The sequence below is a fragment of the Mus caroli genome, unplaced genomic scaffold, assembly GCF_978045245.1.
Source record: "Mus caroli unplaced genomic scaffold, Mus_caroli_1 scaffold_12, whole genome shotgun sequence".
In the NCBI taxonomy this organism is placed as follows: domain Eukaryota; kingdom Metazoa; phylum Chordata; class Mammalia; order Rodentia; family Muridae; genus Mus; species Mus caroli.
Window position 1 is genome coordinate 60,233,665 of NW_028227267.1, and position 15,325 is coordinate 60,248,989.

At 50.5% G+C, this 15,325-nt stretch overlaps 1 protein-coding gene across 1 annotated transcript; it reads left to right on the forward strand.

Moving 5' to 3' along the window:
• The first annotated feature begins 1,545 nt into the window (after positions 1-1,545).
• Rp1l1 (RP1 like 1) lies at positions 1,546-11,688 on the forward strand. Its single transcript, XM_021182552.2, has 3 exons — positions 1,546-2,178; positions 5,158-5,299; positions 6,836-11,688. The coding sequence occupies exons 1-3, from the start codon at positions 1,546-1,548 to the stop codon at positions 11,686-11,688; spliced, it is 5,628 nt and encodes a 1,875-aa protein (XP_021038211.1).
• The last annotated feature ends 3,637 nt before the right edge of the window (positions 11,689-15,325 follow it).

The following is a 15,325-nucleotide window of genomic DNA, read 5'->3' on the forward strand; positions in this document are numbered from 1 at the left end:
GCACTGGCCAGGAGGGAGAAGCTGGAGACACTGTGCTAACAATGGTGGTTGCTAGCACAGTGAAGACTTGGAGAGGGCACAACAAAGAACACAGTCACAATGGGGCGCAGGAGGTCAGGGCCACCTGACTGGAGGATCTTAGAGTAATTCTATGAGAAGAGGCAGAGACAGGGGACACATGGGTTTTTTTCTACAATGCCAGGGAGCCCAGGAAGACTTGGGAACCCAAGAAAAAGCCAGGTTTCAGAGCAACCTGGCTGCCACAGGCAGAAAGAAGTACCTGGGACCAGAAAGGTACACGGAAGGTTTTGCAAGAGTCTTATGGGATGTAAAAGGACTGCACACCATGGGGTAGTGGGAGCAGAAATGGTCAGTGGGGACAGGGCTGTGCCTCTGTCTCTCCTGCAAGCTAAGATAGCCACTCACGATGAGGCTCATCACCCATCTTGAAAAGACTTGAGAGGGGCGTTAGAGATAGCTTTTAAGAGTTGTGTTTTTTAAACCTTTCATTTAGTGTGTGTGTGTGTGTGTGTGTGTGTGTGTGTGTGTGTGTAACCATGGAGGTCAGAAGATAACTTACAGGAGTAGGTTTTTCTCCACCATGTGGGTCCCAGAGATCAATCAGGCCTGGCAGCAAATACCTTTACTCACAGAGACATCTTGCTGAGCCCCATAACTTATATTTCATATCAAATCAAACAACAGTCTAATAAGGAAGACACAGGATATGAAGTGATGTGTCCTGCTTTCAATTATATAGACAAGAGTCTCCTGGTCTGAGCCCTTGTCCCCAGTGCTTTAACTCTAGCCCTCTACCTGACAGCTGGAGGAACAGAGTGACAGGGATCTCCCAATGCATGGGGAGACCACGGGAGAGGGACTCCTCCTGCCCAGAGCTCTTGACTCCATGTCTAGGATCCTACCTCTGAATGTCCATTTTTATTCTCTACCTGTATTTTTAGAAGAAAAAACAAGAGGACATTTAGGGGACTCCAGCTTGGCAGAAGAGGACAAGAAAAACAGCTAGAGAAAAAAAGAGAATAAAGACTTTTAACCCTTGCTCCCTGTCAAGCGCTTCAGATGAATAAATTCATTTGCTTACTATAACCACTATCCAAACTGACTAAGCTGAATTCTATAAACATTCTAAGTCATTGCCTTCAAGACCTTCAGCTCCCTAATGGATGAGCTGTCTCAGCGCATGCTTCTTTCCTTTTGGGGGTGCGTTCTGTCACCACATCCCGGGGCTTGCATGGCCTCAGTGCCCTGGAGCAGCTGCAAGATGGGGGCTGCTACCTCTATGGGTCACATAGATAGCAAGTGGCGGAGGTGGGGGGTGGGGTGGGCACTCAGCTCTCCCCAGTGCTAAATCTTTACCTTTTAACCCAGTTGGATCAGACTCTTCCGACATAGCTGGATGGAACTAATTTGAGGTGTCAGAAAGCACCTTCATAAAGAAGGGAGGAGACTGGGTCGTCCTAATCTGGGAGCTAACATCTGAGCTTCTCTTCCTTTGTCTGTTAGAGCTGTCTAGGCCCCCACATCATGAACAGCACCCCAGGAGACATGAGAGATGCTCCTGCACCAAGCCACCCTGCACCAAGCCACCGGCAGTGTCTCCTGCCCTCCGTGGCTCACACTCCCTCCGTTACTGAGGTGACACCGGCCAAGAAGATAACCTTCCTCAAGAGAGGAGATCCCCAGTTTGCTGGGGTTCGCCTGGCTGTTCACCAGCGCACCTTCAAGACCTTCAGCTCCCTAATGGATGAGCTGTCTCAGCGCATGCCTCTTTCCTTTGGGGTGCGTTCTGTCACCACACCCCAGGGCTTGCATGACCTCAGTGCCCTGGAGCAGCTGCAAGATGGGGGCTGCTACCTCTGCTCTGATAGGAAGCCCCCCAAAACTCATAGAGAGCCAGGCCGGCTTCAACGGAAAAGCCCCTCTGCTGGGCAGTCACAGGTTTTCCAAGGTGGGCATGAAGCTCCAGAAACATCCTATTCCTGGAAAGGTCCCGTGGCCCCAAGGAGGATGACTCTGGTGAAGAACGGGGATCCTAGATGCCAGCAGACAGTGGTTCTCAGTCACAAGAACACCAGGAGTCTGGCAGCTTTCCTCGGCAAGGCCTCTGAGCTTCTGCGCTTTCCTGTCAAGCAGGTGTACACCAGCCGGGGGAAGAAGGTAGGCTGTGGGGAATGTCTTTCCTTTGGACCCTGGGTCAAAATACATAGATGGATGAGCAAGGCAGCCTTGATTGCGCATTGCTAATTAAAGGTGAAGGACGAGTGTGGAGACACGAGGTCAGATCTGTTCATCAGACTTGGGGAAATGGCTCAATTGGTAGAGTGCTTGCCATGCCAGCATGAGAACCTGAGTCAGGCACACACACTCATGCATGCATGTATGCACATGCACACATACATGCTTGCACATGTACAAGCATATGCACACCCATACTCTTGCATACACACATGGCCACCCCACTCATAGCTCCCATTTAGTAAGCACTTAGCACACAGCAGGTCCTGAGTCTTATACATGTTCCTCATTTGTTATGACGTCCTCTCAACAGGCCATTTCCATCTGAGTTCAGTGCAGGAAATAGATCACCCAAGGTACCTTGAGCACTAAGATATTTAATGCAGGGTATTAGGAGCCAGGTCTAGAAAGCTGAAGTGTGTGATTGGGGCTGGTTCTACAGAGAGAGCTCACCATGTCCTGCAGGTAGCACACAGCAGCTGGAGGCAAGGTCTTCCCTTGCCTCCAGCTGCTGTGTGCTACCTGCAGGACATGAGACCAGCCTGGGCTACACAGAGAATTCTAGGTTAGTCTCAAAAAAGAAACAGAAAGAAAGAAAGAAAGAAAGAAAGAAAGAAAGAAAGAAAGAAAGGAAACATGTCATATTTACTATCTGCCCAATGCCACATTGTCTCTGTGCTGTCTGTCTGCTGGTGAGAACGAATGACTCTCATCCCAGGAGTCTGTTCACATGAAGGCAGCAGCTCACATCACTTGCCTTTGGAAATGCATATCACATTCTGTAGGAAAACAGTTCAACCTCATAAAGGGGTGATTCCCAGCTGGTTCCCACATGGAATCTTGCAGAGAATATCCATTCCACTACTCCACACTCTGTGGGTGATAGAGTGTGTAGCCACAAAGTGATTTCTTATTGTTTGTTTTGGAATAGAGTCTCACTATGTATCCTGGCTGGCCTGAAACTTGCTATGTATTCCAGGATGACCCAAAACTCATAGATATTCACCTGTCTCTGCCTCTTGAGTGCTGGGATTGAAGGTATACACCACCATACCCAGATACATAGCAAATTCTTGGTGTTATCTTGTATCTTCTGCTGTGAAGGCAGCCACCTCCCTGGCTTACACCAGTGATAAGTAGGTATTCTGTAAGTCCACAACGGTCATATTGAAAAGAGAAAGAACAAGGACCATCTTTAATCAAAACAAAGTCAATTCCATTCCAGTGAATAAGAACTGCTTCAACAGAGATGCCCTCACTGCGTAACAGCAGCTGGGACAGAGAGGTTCGGTTTGCTTAGCTTCTCACCAGGTGTGTCTGGCTGAGTCCCTGCAGGTGTGCAAAACACAAGCCTTAGTTCAATTGGTGATCACTTACCTATGGCAAGTATGTCTTCACCCAGTAGCCAGTTGTGGGGGAGCCTTTGGGAGCAGCTTCTCTAGAGCTCCTTGGCAGTAACCCTCCAATCTTGGTCCTTCTGAGTCCCTCATTCTCAAGCGGAATGCCTAGCCACTACACAGCCATTGTTCCCTCTATAACGAGGACCGTCTTTAACCAAAACAAAGTCTATTCCGTTCCAAATCCAACATCTCCTGAATACCCCTCTAGGCCCTTCATGGTCCCTGAGTGGGGCTGTAATGGAAGAGTCTCTGGCACTCCACTGCCTCCCCAGCATTTGGTGCTGTGGTTGCGAGATGGCATAGAGAGCTACCCGAAGAATAAATCCACCTCCAAGTTAAAAGAAACAAAGGGGTCATTTAATGAACTGGGCTGGATGATACGGAGCATAACACAGATGTGTGTGGTTGGCGAAGAGTATGTGTCCTCTGGATAAATACTAACGTCCTTCCGAGTCCCTCATTCTCAAGTGGAAAACCTAGCCACTCCATAGCCCTTGCACTCTAAGAGTAAAGTTCTATTTACTGGAATGATGGGTCCTGAGCCAGGAGTAAGCAGAAACATGTCCACCTGCTGGCAGGTGTAAGGAAAGGGTAGAATTTGAGAATAGAGAGGCTCCCTGGGAGAGCTGTGCTCTGCCCTCGTTCATTTACTCACGTGGAGGCAACTGGTTTGAATTATATTGGAAAGTTGTCAAATCCTGGAGAGGACCCCACCTGGGCAAAGGATCAGATCTCCAGATGGAGGCACTGAACATTCTGCTGCGAGCACATTACAAAACATATTCTAGAAGGTAGATGTGTGCTCAGAGGAGCAGCTTAACAGTTCCAGCTTCTTTTCTATCCAGAGTAACCTGTATTCACAGACTCTCAGCTGGTGGGAACCGAGAAAGAGATCTTCTTGAAGGCAGTGGGTTCTCAGCCCCTGGCTAGTGATAAAGGCGTGGGATGTGGGAATCCAGAATGGTACATGTAAGAGTTAAGAAGGGCTAAGGAGGCCCTGTGTTCCATCCAATAGCTGATTGTGAGCATCCACTTCTGTGCAGGCACTGGGTTAGCCTCGCAAGAAACAGCTGAACACAGGGCCCCCAATGGAGGAGCTAGAGAAAGTACCCAAGGAGCGAAGGGGTCTGCAACCTTATAGGTGGAACAACAATATGAACTAACCAGTACCCCCAGAGTTCCTGTCTCTAGCTGCATATGTATCAGAAAATGGCCTAGTCAGCCATCATTGGGAAGAGAGGCCCCTTGGTCTTGCAAATTTTATATGCCCCAGTACAGGGGAAACACCAGGGCCAAGAAGTGGGAGTGGGTGGGGGGGGAGGGTATAGGGGACTTTTCGGATAGCATTTGAAATGTAAATAAAGTGAATACCTAATTAAAAATTGGAGGAAAAAAAAAACAAAAAGAAGAAAGGCTAAGGAGATGGGTCTTCCTTCCTGCGCCTTCCGGAGCAGAGGGGCTCTGCAGGCCGGGCTCCCAACTCTGTGTTAACCTCTTCCAGGTGGACTCTCTGCAGACACTCCTTGATGGCCCCTCTGTGCTGGTATGTGCTGGGAACGAGGCCTTCAGATGTCTGGAGATGGAAAATGACAGAGGAAACAGGACCAGAAAGTTATCTGGTGTGACTGCGAGGAGTGAACGTGGTGAGTGGGTTCTGGGACTTCCCAAGTTCTTTAGATGGGACAGCAGCTCTATCATATTGGTAGTTATCAGTCCCAGACCCATAGGAAAGGTGCTTTGGCCCGGTTCCTTGCTCTTCCAGCTATGCTGGGTCTCTCTTGCTTCTTTCTTCTTCTGTCTGCTTTAACCGAGCAGAGCACTGCTGAAGACACCCGGGAGCAGTGTAGATTTTAACACACAGAAATTTGAGCTTAAGATTTTTAGGGTCTAAATAACCATTAAGATTCCCAGTGGGCATGTCATCACAGAGGTTGTGCGCTCTGTTGAGCAGAACATTTAAGTCCTTCAGAGATATGGCTGCCTGAGGCATCAGTGGTGGTCTACAGCAAGTTACGATGATTAAAACATGCCACAACTATGGGCCATCATCCATCCAGACACATTAGATTCACCAAAAAGTCCACATTAAGCAGGGCAGTGGTAGCACATGCCAGCCGGGCGGTGGTGGTGCACGCCTTTAATCCCAGCACTTGGGAGGCAGAGGCAGGCGGATTTCTGAGTTCAAGGCCAGCCTGGTCTACAGAGTGAGTTCCAGGACAGCCAGGGCTATACAGAGAAACCCTGTCTTGAAAACCAAAAACAAAAAGTCCACATTAAGCCAGAGTCTAGGCTTCATTATTAAAATATGTTATTTTGAGGACACATTTTGCAAATGCAGAATAAAATTACAGCAAAACTCCCAAACTGGTAATAGGAAGACTTTGGCGAATAAGCAAATGGCTCTCCTTTGTGGGACTCCATTAAGAAAATGACCAAAGACAATGGTTGGGCCCATGACAGAAGAACCACCAGGCTTGCTTGATGCTTTCTCCTGTCCAGATGTGTTCAAGAGGTTTGTCCTTCTGGACCCAGGTGCATCCTACTAAGTATAGCTCAGGAGATGAAATGAGAAACAGCCAGGACTCCATTTTTCTCTAAGGCTACTCTCTACCCCATGAGGCGCCCACTCTAGTTTTCTACCTTGGGTGCAGGCTAGACCCTCAGGAACTGATGCTGCATATTTAGACCTCTCCTAGAAATCTTTCTTCAGCCCAAGAACCTGGCCATTGTGAGGGTCACCAGGAATCAACACATCAGTTTACAGCTTATGATCAGATCACGGGCAGCAGCCTTAGCTTGCCTCCTGTCCCAGGCTAATGAATTCCCACTATGTGGCTCCACCGACCATGCCACCCTCTCTCCAGACACTGCTTGTGCTGGTGCCTATTCAGCAAGCATCACTATGCACTGAAGGATCTGTGCAAGAAGCTCCCTGCGGCAACTCGATGCGCAGCAAGCGCTGTGTGCATGGCCCCACAATGAAGCCGTGCAAGTCAGTCTCAGACCCAGAAATAGCGGGGAGTTGGTGGCTTCGGGTGGGATTCAGCCTCAGTTCTTCTCAGTTCTTCTGTTGTCACCCACGGGCCCTTCTAGAGTGGCTCTGCCCTTGTCTCTCAGCTCCTGTCCTTCCCAGTAGCTCACTGCCTTGTTCTCTTCTCTCTTGCTCCACTGTGTGACAGGTTGCTGGGGACCTAACGCCAAGCAAAGTGTCATACACTCAAGGGGCAGGTCTGGTGGCAAGCTGCGGCAGGTTTCCTTGACGTCAGAGAGGTCTGGTCTCAGTGACCATCCAGCATCCGGTCATCAAGCCTGGGCAGGCCCTGCTTTGGACAGGTGCCCTCAGGACATGCCTGTCCCACCTGGTTCCTTGGTGGCTGCTGATGATGTGGAGAAGAAGGTCTGCATGAATGAGGACGGCAGTCTGTCTGTGGAAATGAAAGTCCGCTTCCAACTTCTGGGCGAGGACACCCTGCGGTGGTCCCAAAGGGTGGGGCAGGCCAGTGTCTTCACAGCAGCCAGTGGAAAGGATCAGGACCCGAGGGAGGCTGACAGGTTCTGTTGCAGACAGGAGGGCTACCCTTGGGGCATCTTAAAGCCTGGGGCACAGGGACTGGGTTCCTATGATGGAGGATGCCAGGAAGCCTTTGATGTGGGCCAACAGTCACAGCCCAGCTATGACATATGGAAGAACCCCCTGACCACCCCTGAGGGCACAGGACCAACCCCTCGAAGGAGATGGGGTCTGGCTAAGCTCTCTGGATGCAAGAGCCACTGGAGACAGAAGGCCAATCATAGGAAAGGGCATGACAAGGATAATGCCAGCCGAGTCTCAACTCCCAGGCACCCTAGAAGTGTCCAGCCAGGCTCCTGCTGTCCTTGGACTCCAGACAGCGATACAGGCAGTGACACCTTGCATCCAGTCTCCTCAGCTTCTTCCCACAGTGAGACTGACCTGGAATCTGGTGAAGGCCTCTGCCTAGAGGACACAGGACCCCATGGCTCGAGACCCGAGACCCAAAGTACAGAAAGGGCCCTGTCTGATACATCAAGTGCCAAGTCTCGTGAGGAGTCTAGTGAAGGTGGTGGTCAGCTCCACAGAGGCTCAAGCCAGGCAAGGGTCATGGCTTCCCGGGAGCAAGTCACCAAGGGTGACAACCCCTGTATTTCCACCCAGAGTCACTTACCTTTGAATCACACGGGTCTTCAGACAGAGAAGTATAGACAGGGCACGAGGGGTCAGGAGATCAGAGGAGAGCCTGAACTGAGACTGCCCCTGGTTCCAAGCCATTCTGGCTCTCAGGACACACAGAGAGATGCTCTCCCAGCTCCTGCCTGTGCCCCAGCCCAATGGAGGCAGAGAAAGCAGAAGAGGCCAGCTAGTGTTGTGTGTTTGCCCAGTGTCTCTGTCCCTTACCAAGTGGCTCAGAAAGGCCATGCCAGGCAGGATCACTATTGCAGGGACACTCAATCCTCACTGGACACAGCATTGCAAATGCCAATGCCTCAGGAAAGAGAACAGGCCTGCCCAGGAAGCCCAGCACCACAATCTCCTTCAAATTCACCCAGTGCTGGGAATCAAGCCTCTGAGGATCTGAGATCCCCATTCTCTAGTTCTCTTGATCTTCAGGAACCACAAGCCACCAGCAAAGCCACCACCATCGCCGTGAGTGGCTCAGACTGTGTCTGCCACAGCACTCACTCTGTGGAGCCAGCAGGGGACACCAAGTGCCAGGCTCACTCATCAACTCCCACACCTGCCCACAGGGGAGAGCTTGGTTGCCTGTGGGACAAGGCAGGGACCACCCCTGAGCCTTTCTCATCCTCTGTGCTACTGGACAGATGCTCTGAGGCAGAAGATCCAAGAACCTACCACGATTGCTGCTGCTTACAGGCTGCGCCATCTTCTCCCCTTGCAGCCCCCAGTGGTCAGACACAAGCCTCCATCTCTGAGGCCTGCTTAGGGGGCAGTAGTTTCTGCCCAACTCCACCCAAGGAGCAAACATGCTTTGGGAGGGAGTCTGCAAGCAACGGTAGCACCAGCAGCGGTCACAGTCGAGCGGATGGCTTTGCCAGGCCCAGGAGGACTCTGCTGGTGAAGTCCCCCGGTGTCAGGAGTAGCCTTGAGGAGCGGGAAGCAGATGGTGGTGTGACGCCGAGTGCTCTGCCTTACGCCTCTCCAGATGCTGTGGTTCGTGAGTGGCTAGGCAACATCCCAGAAAAGCCGGTACTCATGACGTATGAGATGGCAGATGAGAACACAGAGGTGCCCAGTGATGGCTCAGAAGGTCCCAAGGAGGACCCGGGTGATAGCTGCTCTTTGAGAGTCCTGGGGGAACCATCTCAGGTCAAACAGCAGCCCCCGGAAGGGGCTACCGATGAGCACCCAGAGCCAGCGGGAGTCCTCTCAGGACCTGGCTCTGTGTGCTGCAGACTGGGAAGTGATCTGCATCCAGATACAACATCAGGTGAAAGGCTCAAGGCCCCTGCAGAAGCTGGACTAGGAGAAGGGACCAGAGTGGACCATGGTGTAAGTCTATGTGCACTCCCCACTAGGGTCGCAGCCTCTACACAGATCATGAAGGCCCTGCTGGGCTCCAAGCCAGGCAGGCCCAGCAGTCTACCAGAGGTCTCTAGCACAGTAGCCCAGAGGCTCAGTAGCTCTGCTGGGGCCTTCATTGCCTGCCTTGCCAGGCTCCATTTCTTTGATGAGGGTCTGGGGCCTCTGGATGGCAAAGTGAGGCTTGAAGAGTCCCCTAAGTACCAGGAGATGCTGAGACTCTCCCAGACCCTGTGGCCTGGGAGTGAGCTTTGGCAAGGCCAGCTGGACTTCAGCCTCAGGAAGCTCACTTCGCACCAGGCTCTGCTAGGGACTGAGGACATCACACCCACCTCCTCCTCCGGTGTGGATGTGAGCAGTGGTTCTGGAGGCTCAGGGGAGAGCAGTGTGCCCTGTGTTATGGATAACACCCTGGCTCCCGAGAAGAGAGATTTGCCCTTGAAAATCCCCTCTCAAAGACCTGATTCCAGGAGCCAGGGGTACCCAGAGCCAATGAGTCATTCCACAGTCTCATCTGTCTCCCAGGTGAGGGCTTGTGCCACCGGTGGGGAGGAGACGGGTACAGGAGGCAGGAAGCAGACATGGGGCAATGCCCCAGAACAATCGGTCCATAGCACGATGCTGGAAGGTGATGCACTGTCAGAAGAAACAGAAGGGAGAGTAAGAGAAAGGCTACAGGAAAATAGTGTCCATGGAAAGGAGCTGCCAGAAGAAGGGGCTAGGGTCTGCAGTCAGGAAATGCTTGCAGCTGGCTCTCAGGATGGGACAGGTTCACCAGAAGATACCAGAGTGCCAACAGATGAAGCAGGAGCTGATGCAGCCTCTGGAGGACTGTGGCCCCTAGATGGGAGAGAGGAATCCACAGAGTCCCCTCAGCATTTCAGCAAGAGCAACTCAAGGGTTCGTGAGCATCAAAGCGCTCACAAACTGGAGCTAGGATTGGAAGAGATATCCAGATTGGATGCAAGGGACTGCAAGCAAGCCTGCATCAAGGCCAGCTCAGGAACCAGGGAGATGACCACATCCATAGCTCACAAGGGATCTCTGGACCCTGACCCAATCTGGGTGTCCAAGCTGCTGAAGAAGATAGAGAAAGCCTTCATGGCTCACCTGGCTGATGCCACAGCCGAACTCCGAGCCCGATGGGACCTTCATGACAATCACCTGCTGGACCAGATGGTGACCGAGCTGGAGCAGGATGTGGGCCGACGGCTGCAGGCAAGCACTGTTATGGAAGTCAGGAAGATCCAGAGCCGGGCAGGGAGGATGGTTCCAGAACCACCCCGGGAAGCCCTCAGAGGCCAGGCTTCTCTACAGACAGAGCAGCGCAGGCGTCGCCTTCAGGGCTTGCGCAACTTCTCAGCTATCCCTGGCCAGGGTCCCCTCTCCCTCACCCTGGAGGATGGGCCCACACTCAAAACAGCCTTAGGGACCAAGTCAGGTGCAGGGCCTGCGGAGGATGAGTTCTGTCCCTGTGAAATCTGTCTGAAGAAAAAGAGGACCCCTAGATTCCCAAAGGATGCTGCAACAGTCTCTGGTGCTCCTGTCAGAAAGGCCTTTGACCTGCAGCAAATTCTACAGAGCAAGAAAGGAGGAAGCAGCAATAGAGAGGCCATGGAGGTGGCCCCTCAGAGGACAGGAAGGATGTTGTCTCAGGAGGACCTCGGAACTGTCCAGGGAGCTGATGAGAAGCAAGGGCTGAAATTGGCACAAGGGCTTAGGGTGGCTGAGGGAGAGGAGGGGGAAGGGAAACAGAGGCTGAGAGCAGAGGAGGATCCCGAGATTCTGAAAACAGAAGGATCTGGTTGCTGTGCACCAGAAGAGGATGAAGCCACTGAGGAAGATGGGGAAATCTGCATCGGCACTGCCCAAGAAAGCCAGCAGTTAGAGGGGACTGAGATCGGGAAGGAGGACACCCTGCACCAGAGCTTTAGAGATGGAGGCACTTTAGAGGCTCCAGCAAGACAGGGTACTCACTCTGTGGAGATTCAGGGATCTTCCAGAGAAAGACAGCAGGAGGTAGAAGGAAGAAATCAAGATGTAAAGGAAGACAGTCCTTGGGTGAGCTCAGGAGAGAGCCAGGGAAGGGTGGGTTCTGAAAACACCAGCCTAGACCAAGAGGGGAGGCTCCAGAACCACCATCAAAGGCCAGGTCCCCAGAGCCACCACACAGCATGCTCCTCCAGGGCATCGTCTCTGGACAACTGTTCACAGGTGTCTCAGAAAGGCTCAGATGGAGACTTAACAAGTGGAGACCTCAAGTGCACCAAAGCCAAGAACAGCAGGGTCTTACATGCAGAGAGGAAAGTCCCCATGATGTATCCAGAAAGTTTCTCTTCTGAGCAAGAAGTCCCCTCCAGCCCAAGGCTTCCAAAGCAAGGGAAAGGGGAAGATGAAGGATCAGCTGGAAGCTTGGCTTGTACCCAGGTTGGGGGCAAGGTAGATGGCTTTGGCCAGGATGACTTAGATTTCTAGACATCAAATGATAGGATGGTAATGGAGGTGAGAAATGCCTGCATACATGTATTGCCCTTACACCCAAGAGAGGTCCAGGCCACTGAGGATGTACAAGGAGCGTGACAAAGACCAAAAAAAATTGCTGCCTGCCCTGGAACTGCAGGCCTAGCATCCCTGACACTCAGGAGGCTAAGGAGGAAGAATAGAAAGTTCTAGACTCGCCCTGGGCTATAGAACAAGTTCAAAACCCCAGCTTGGACAGCTTATCGAGACAGTGTTTCAGGCACTGGGAATATAGCCCAGTGGCAGAATGCTTGCCTGGCTTGTGTATGGTTCTGGGGTCAACCTCTACAGCAACAAGGATGAAAAGGACCATGTTGTCCCTGGGATTTAAAATTCAAGGCCCTGTACTCACTGTAAAGTAATAGCTGTGAGCCAGCCATGTTATCAGAGGTCAGCCAGTTCCTCTGTCCACACAGCTCAAGAGGATAGAAGGATCTGGAAAGATGCCTTGGGGCTTCCTCCCTGTGTTGGCTTCTTTGTGAGCAAGTAGCTCTCTCTCCCCATTGATCTCCTGTTACTTTCTCCTTGGCCTCTCTGGGTATACTCACCTTTTTTTGACTTTGAGGAACTTTTTTTTGCTGGTTTGTAATATATGTGGTGACTCTGCAGATGTGCATACCTGGAAAAAGCAGATAAATTCGGGGTCGTTGGATAAGGTTTGTTCTTAGTCCCGATGTCTTAGTTTCTGCAACACCACCACGCACCCACAATTCATACTATTTGTAAGGAGAAAAGGGAAGAGCTGTCAGGAAATGCGATCTCCCGTTGACCAGGGACCTGAGACAGCTTTGTAAAGTGATCGGATGCAATGCTTTCCATCGTTATCTGGATGTCTCCTAGAGATTTTTGTATATGATTTACATACTGCTTTAACAAATGATTTAACCTATGATTTAACAAATGTTTAAATATATATTCATTTATCTAAGAAGGCTTCACGTTTGTATTCTAATTCCTGAAGGATTTTCCTAGATGGTAATAGAAACAAATCCACCATTTCCTTCTCTCTCTCTCTCTCTCTCTCTCTCTCTCTCTCTCTCTCTCTCTCTCTCTCCCTCTCCCTCTCCCTCTCCCTCTCCCTCTCCCTCTCCCTCTCCCTCTCCCTCTCCCTCTCCCTCTCCTCCTCCCTCTCCCTCTCCCTCTCTCTCCTCCCTCCTTCCTTCCTTTTCCCTCCCCCTCCCCTACTTTGTGGTGTGTGTGTGTGTGTTAAATTAATGCCAGTGCACATGCCCTCCAGGCACATGTAGTCGAGAGGCTGACAATGGAAATTTTCCATCATTTCTCCACCATACTTTCTATGACAGGGCTTCTCGTCAAACCTGGAGCTTGCTGTTTTGGCTAGCCTAGCCAGAGCCCCCCATAAGCTGTCTGTCTTTGCCTCCCAAGCCTTGAGACTGCAAACACATGAAGGCACATCTGACTTTTTAGACGTTCTGGAGATTCAAACTCATGCATTTGCAAGCACTCTGCCCGCTGAGCTGTCTCCCGAACCCACACCTTTAAAAATATCTTTCAAATGCCTGGGCTGGCTTTGTAGTCAGGACTAGTCACAAACTTTAGATTTTACTGCTTCTATTTCTCTGGCATTGTAAGCAAGTTCACCACAAACACCTTAGGTTCCTATTATTTTGTTCTTAAAACTGCCTATGGTAGCATAGGCTGAGATCCAGCACTGGGGAGGTCTAGGCAGGAACTGCACCGTAAGTCCAAAGCCTGCCCGGGCTTCACAGTGAGTGTGAGCCCAGTCTGGGATACATAGCAAAATCCTGGCTCAAAAGAGCAAAATGAAACATACCACCAGACCAGCAAACAAAACAACATTCACTTCTTGTCCCCGGCCCCTTGGCCAACTTCTGATTGTTTCTTTTAGATTCGATTCCTATGCATGATATTACAAGGTCAAAGGATGTCAGCATATTCAAGGATCCTAATACATGGTGACACATTGTCTTTCTGAAGGTCAACAATAACCAGCATCGTCTGCATCACTCAGTCAGACCAGCAGTGTTCTGAACTAACCTTCAAACACAAAGATTGTTTGCTACCAATATGGGCAAGCACAGGATCTCGTTTTCATGTGGAACTATTATATTTGAATACTAATGAAATGAAAACCCTTTTGGAGGATTTAACAAAATCCATTCTCTATAATCTATGTGACTAGGTTCACTCGTTTTTCTGCCGAGTTCCTAGCTTTTTTGAAAAAGAATTGATTTACATGTGTCTTTTGTTGTTGGTTAAAAAAAATCTGTCATTATTTAAATGTTTTAATTACATTTGTTTATGTATTGTTTTATAGTGGGCACTTGAATATTACAGCCTGTGAGTGGAGATCAGAGGAGTTGGTCCTCTCCTCCCACCACGTGGGTCTGGAGGATGGAACTCTGGTCTGCAAGCTTGGTGACAAAGTGATTTAGAAGTCATTGCACTGGGCCTGTTCGTTACTGTCGATATTTTAAAAATGGATGCTCTCCGCCCACATCCTTCCACAGAAGACCTTTGTCTGAGGTCTGTCTCAGGAGGGGGCTCCTGTGTGGGGAAACATTTTCTGGATATCGTTTGCTTTCTTGTTCTTAATCATTTGCTGGATCAGATGCATCACTCCTGATGTCACCTGTGGCAGCATCTGAGGCAAAGGAGAGGTGGACCTGCATGTCTGTGGTCACTATTATATAGGTGGAGATGGTCTTACAAAATCTGACACTTCTAAAATTTCTGTGAGGTCAGCACATTCGCGTGAACATGTGAGTACACACACACACACACACACACGAACACGCTGGAAGACATTGTACACACATGTACTCACGGGCACAAATCACCTTTGGAGTTACATTTGGGATAGAGGTCTCCTGAAAGCTGAACTGATCCCCAACAGTCAATCAGGAACAATTGAGATTGACACAGGGTGGAGGGCCTGGATAACCACACTCTAGCAAGCCACTTGGCAATCAGAGGGGAGAAGGGGCTGTTCCCCAGCGGCCCCTCCCCGGCAGATTGCATTGTGATAGCAATATCGGGATGTGATAGCAGACACAGCTGTCTATTCCTTATCACTCCTGGTTGGCAGGAAGCATCCAGAATATTCCTCGTCTATGACTGGAGGTTTCTAGTCATCCCTAAGGGGTGCCCCAGTGCTTCTCTGGTTGCCAGCAGCTTACCCTCTGCTGGCCTGAACGTCATTTAGATGGCATTACTCTTCTCTCATGAAGGGCAGACAGGGACTTTCGAGATGGCTCAGTGGGTGAAGGTGCTTGTTGCCAAGCCTGAGTGAGGGCTTGAGATTGGTCCCCACGTCCCACATGGTGGAAGGAGAGAATTGAGTCCTGCCTGTTGTCCTTTGGTTTTACATCAGTGTTGTAGCATGTGTGCACCTTACACACACACACACACACAGAGAGAGAGAGAGAGAGAGAGAGAGAGAGAGAGAGAGAGAGAGAAAGAGAGAGAGAGAGAGAAAGGAACAAAGAAAGGAAGAAAATAAAGAAAAAGAAAGAAGTTGAAGGGGCGTGAGACCTAGGCTTGGAGGACCCAGGTTCAAATCCAATACTTTCACCTCAGTTTCAACATTGTGAAACTATTTCTGACTAGT

What these genes read in the sequence shown, in the direction of transcription:
- Rp1l1 (XM_021182552.2), top strand. Translation starts at nt 1,546, where the DNA reads ATGAACAGCACCCCAGGAGACATGAGAGATGCTCCTGCACCAAGCCAC. An exon ending in ACACCAGCCGGGGGAAGAAG is followed by an intron (nt 2,179 to 5,157) that starts GTAGGCTGTGGG and finishes AACCTCTTCCAG; the next exon opens with GTGGACTCTCTGCAGACACT. An exon ending in GACTGCGAGGAGTGAACGTG is followed by an intron (nt 5,300 to 6,835) that starts GTGAGTGGGTTC and finishes ACTGTGTGACAG; the next exon opens with GTTGCTGGGGACCTAACGCC.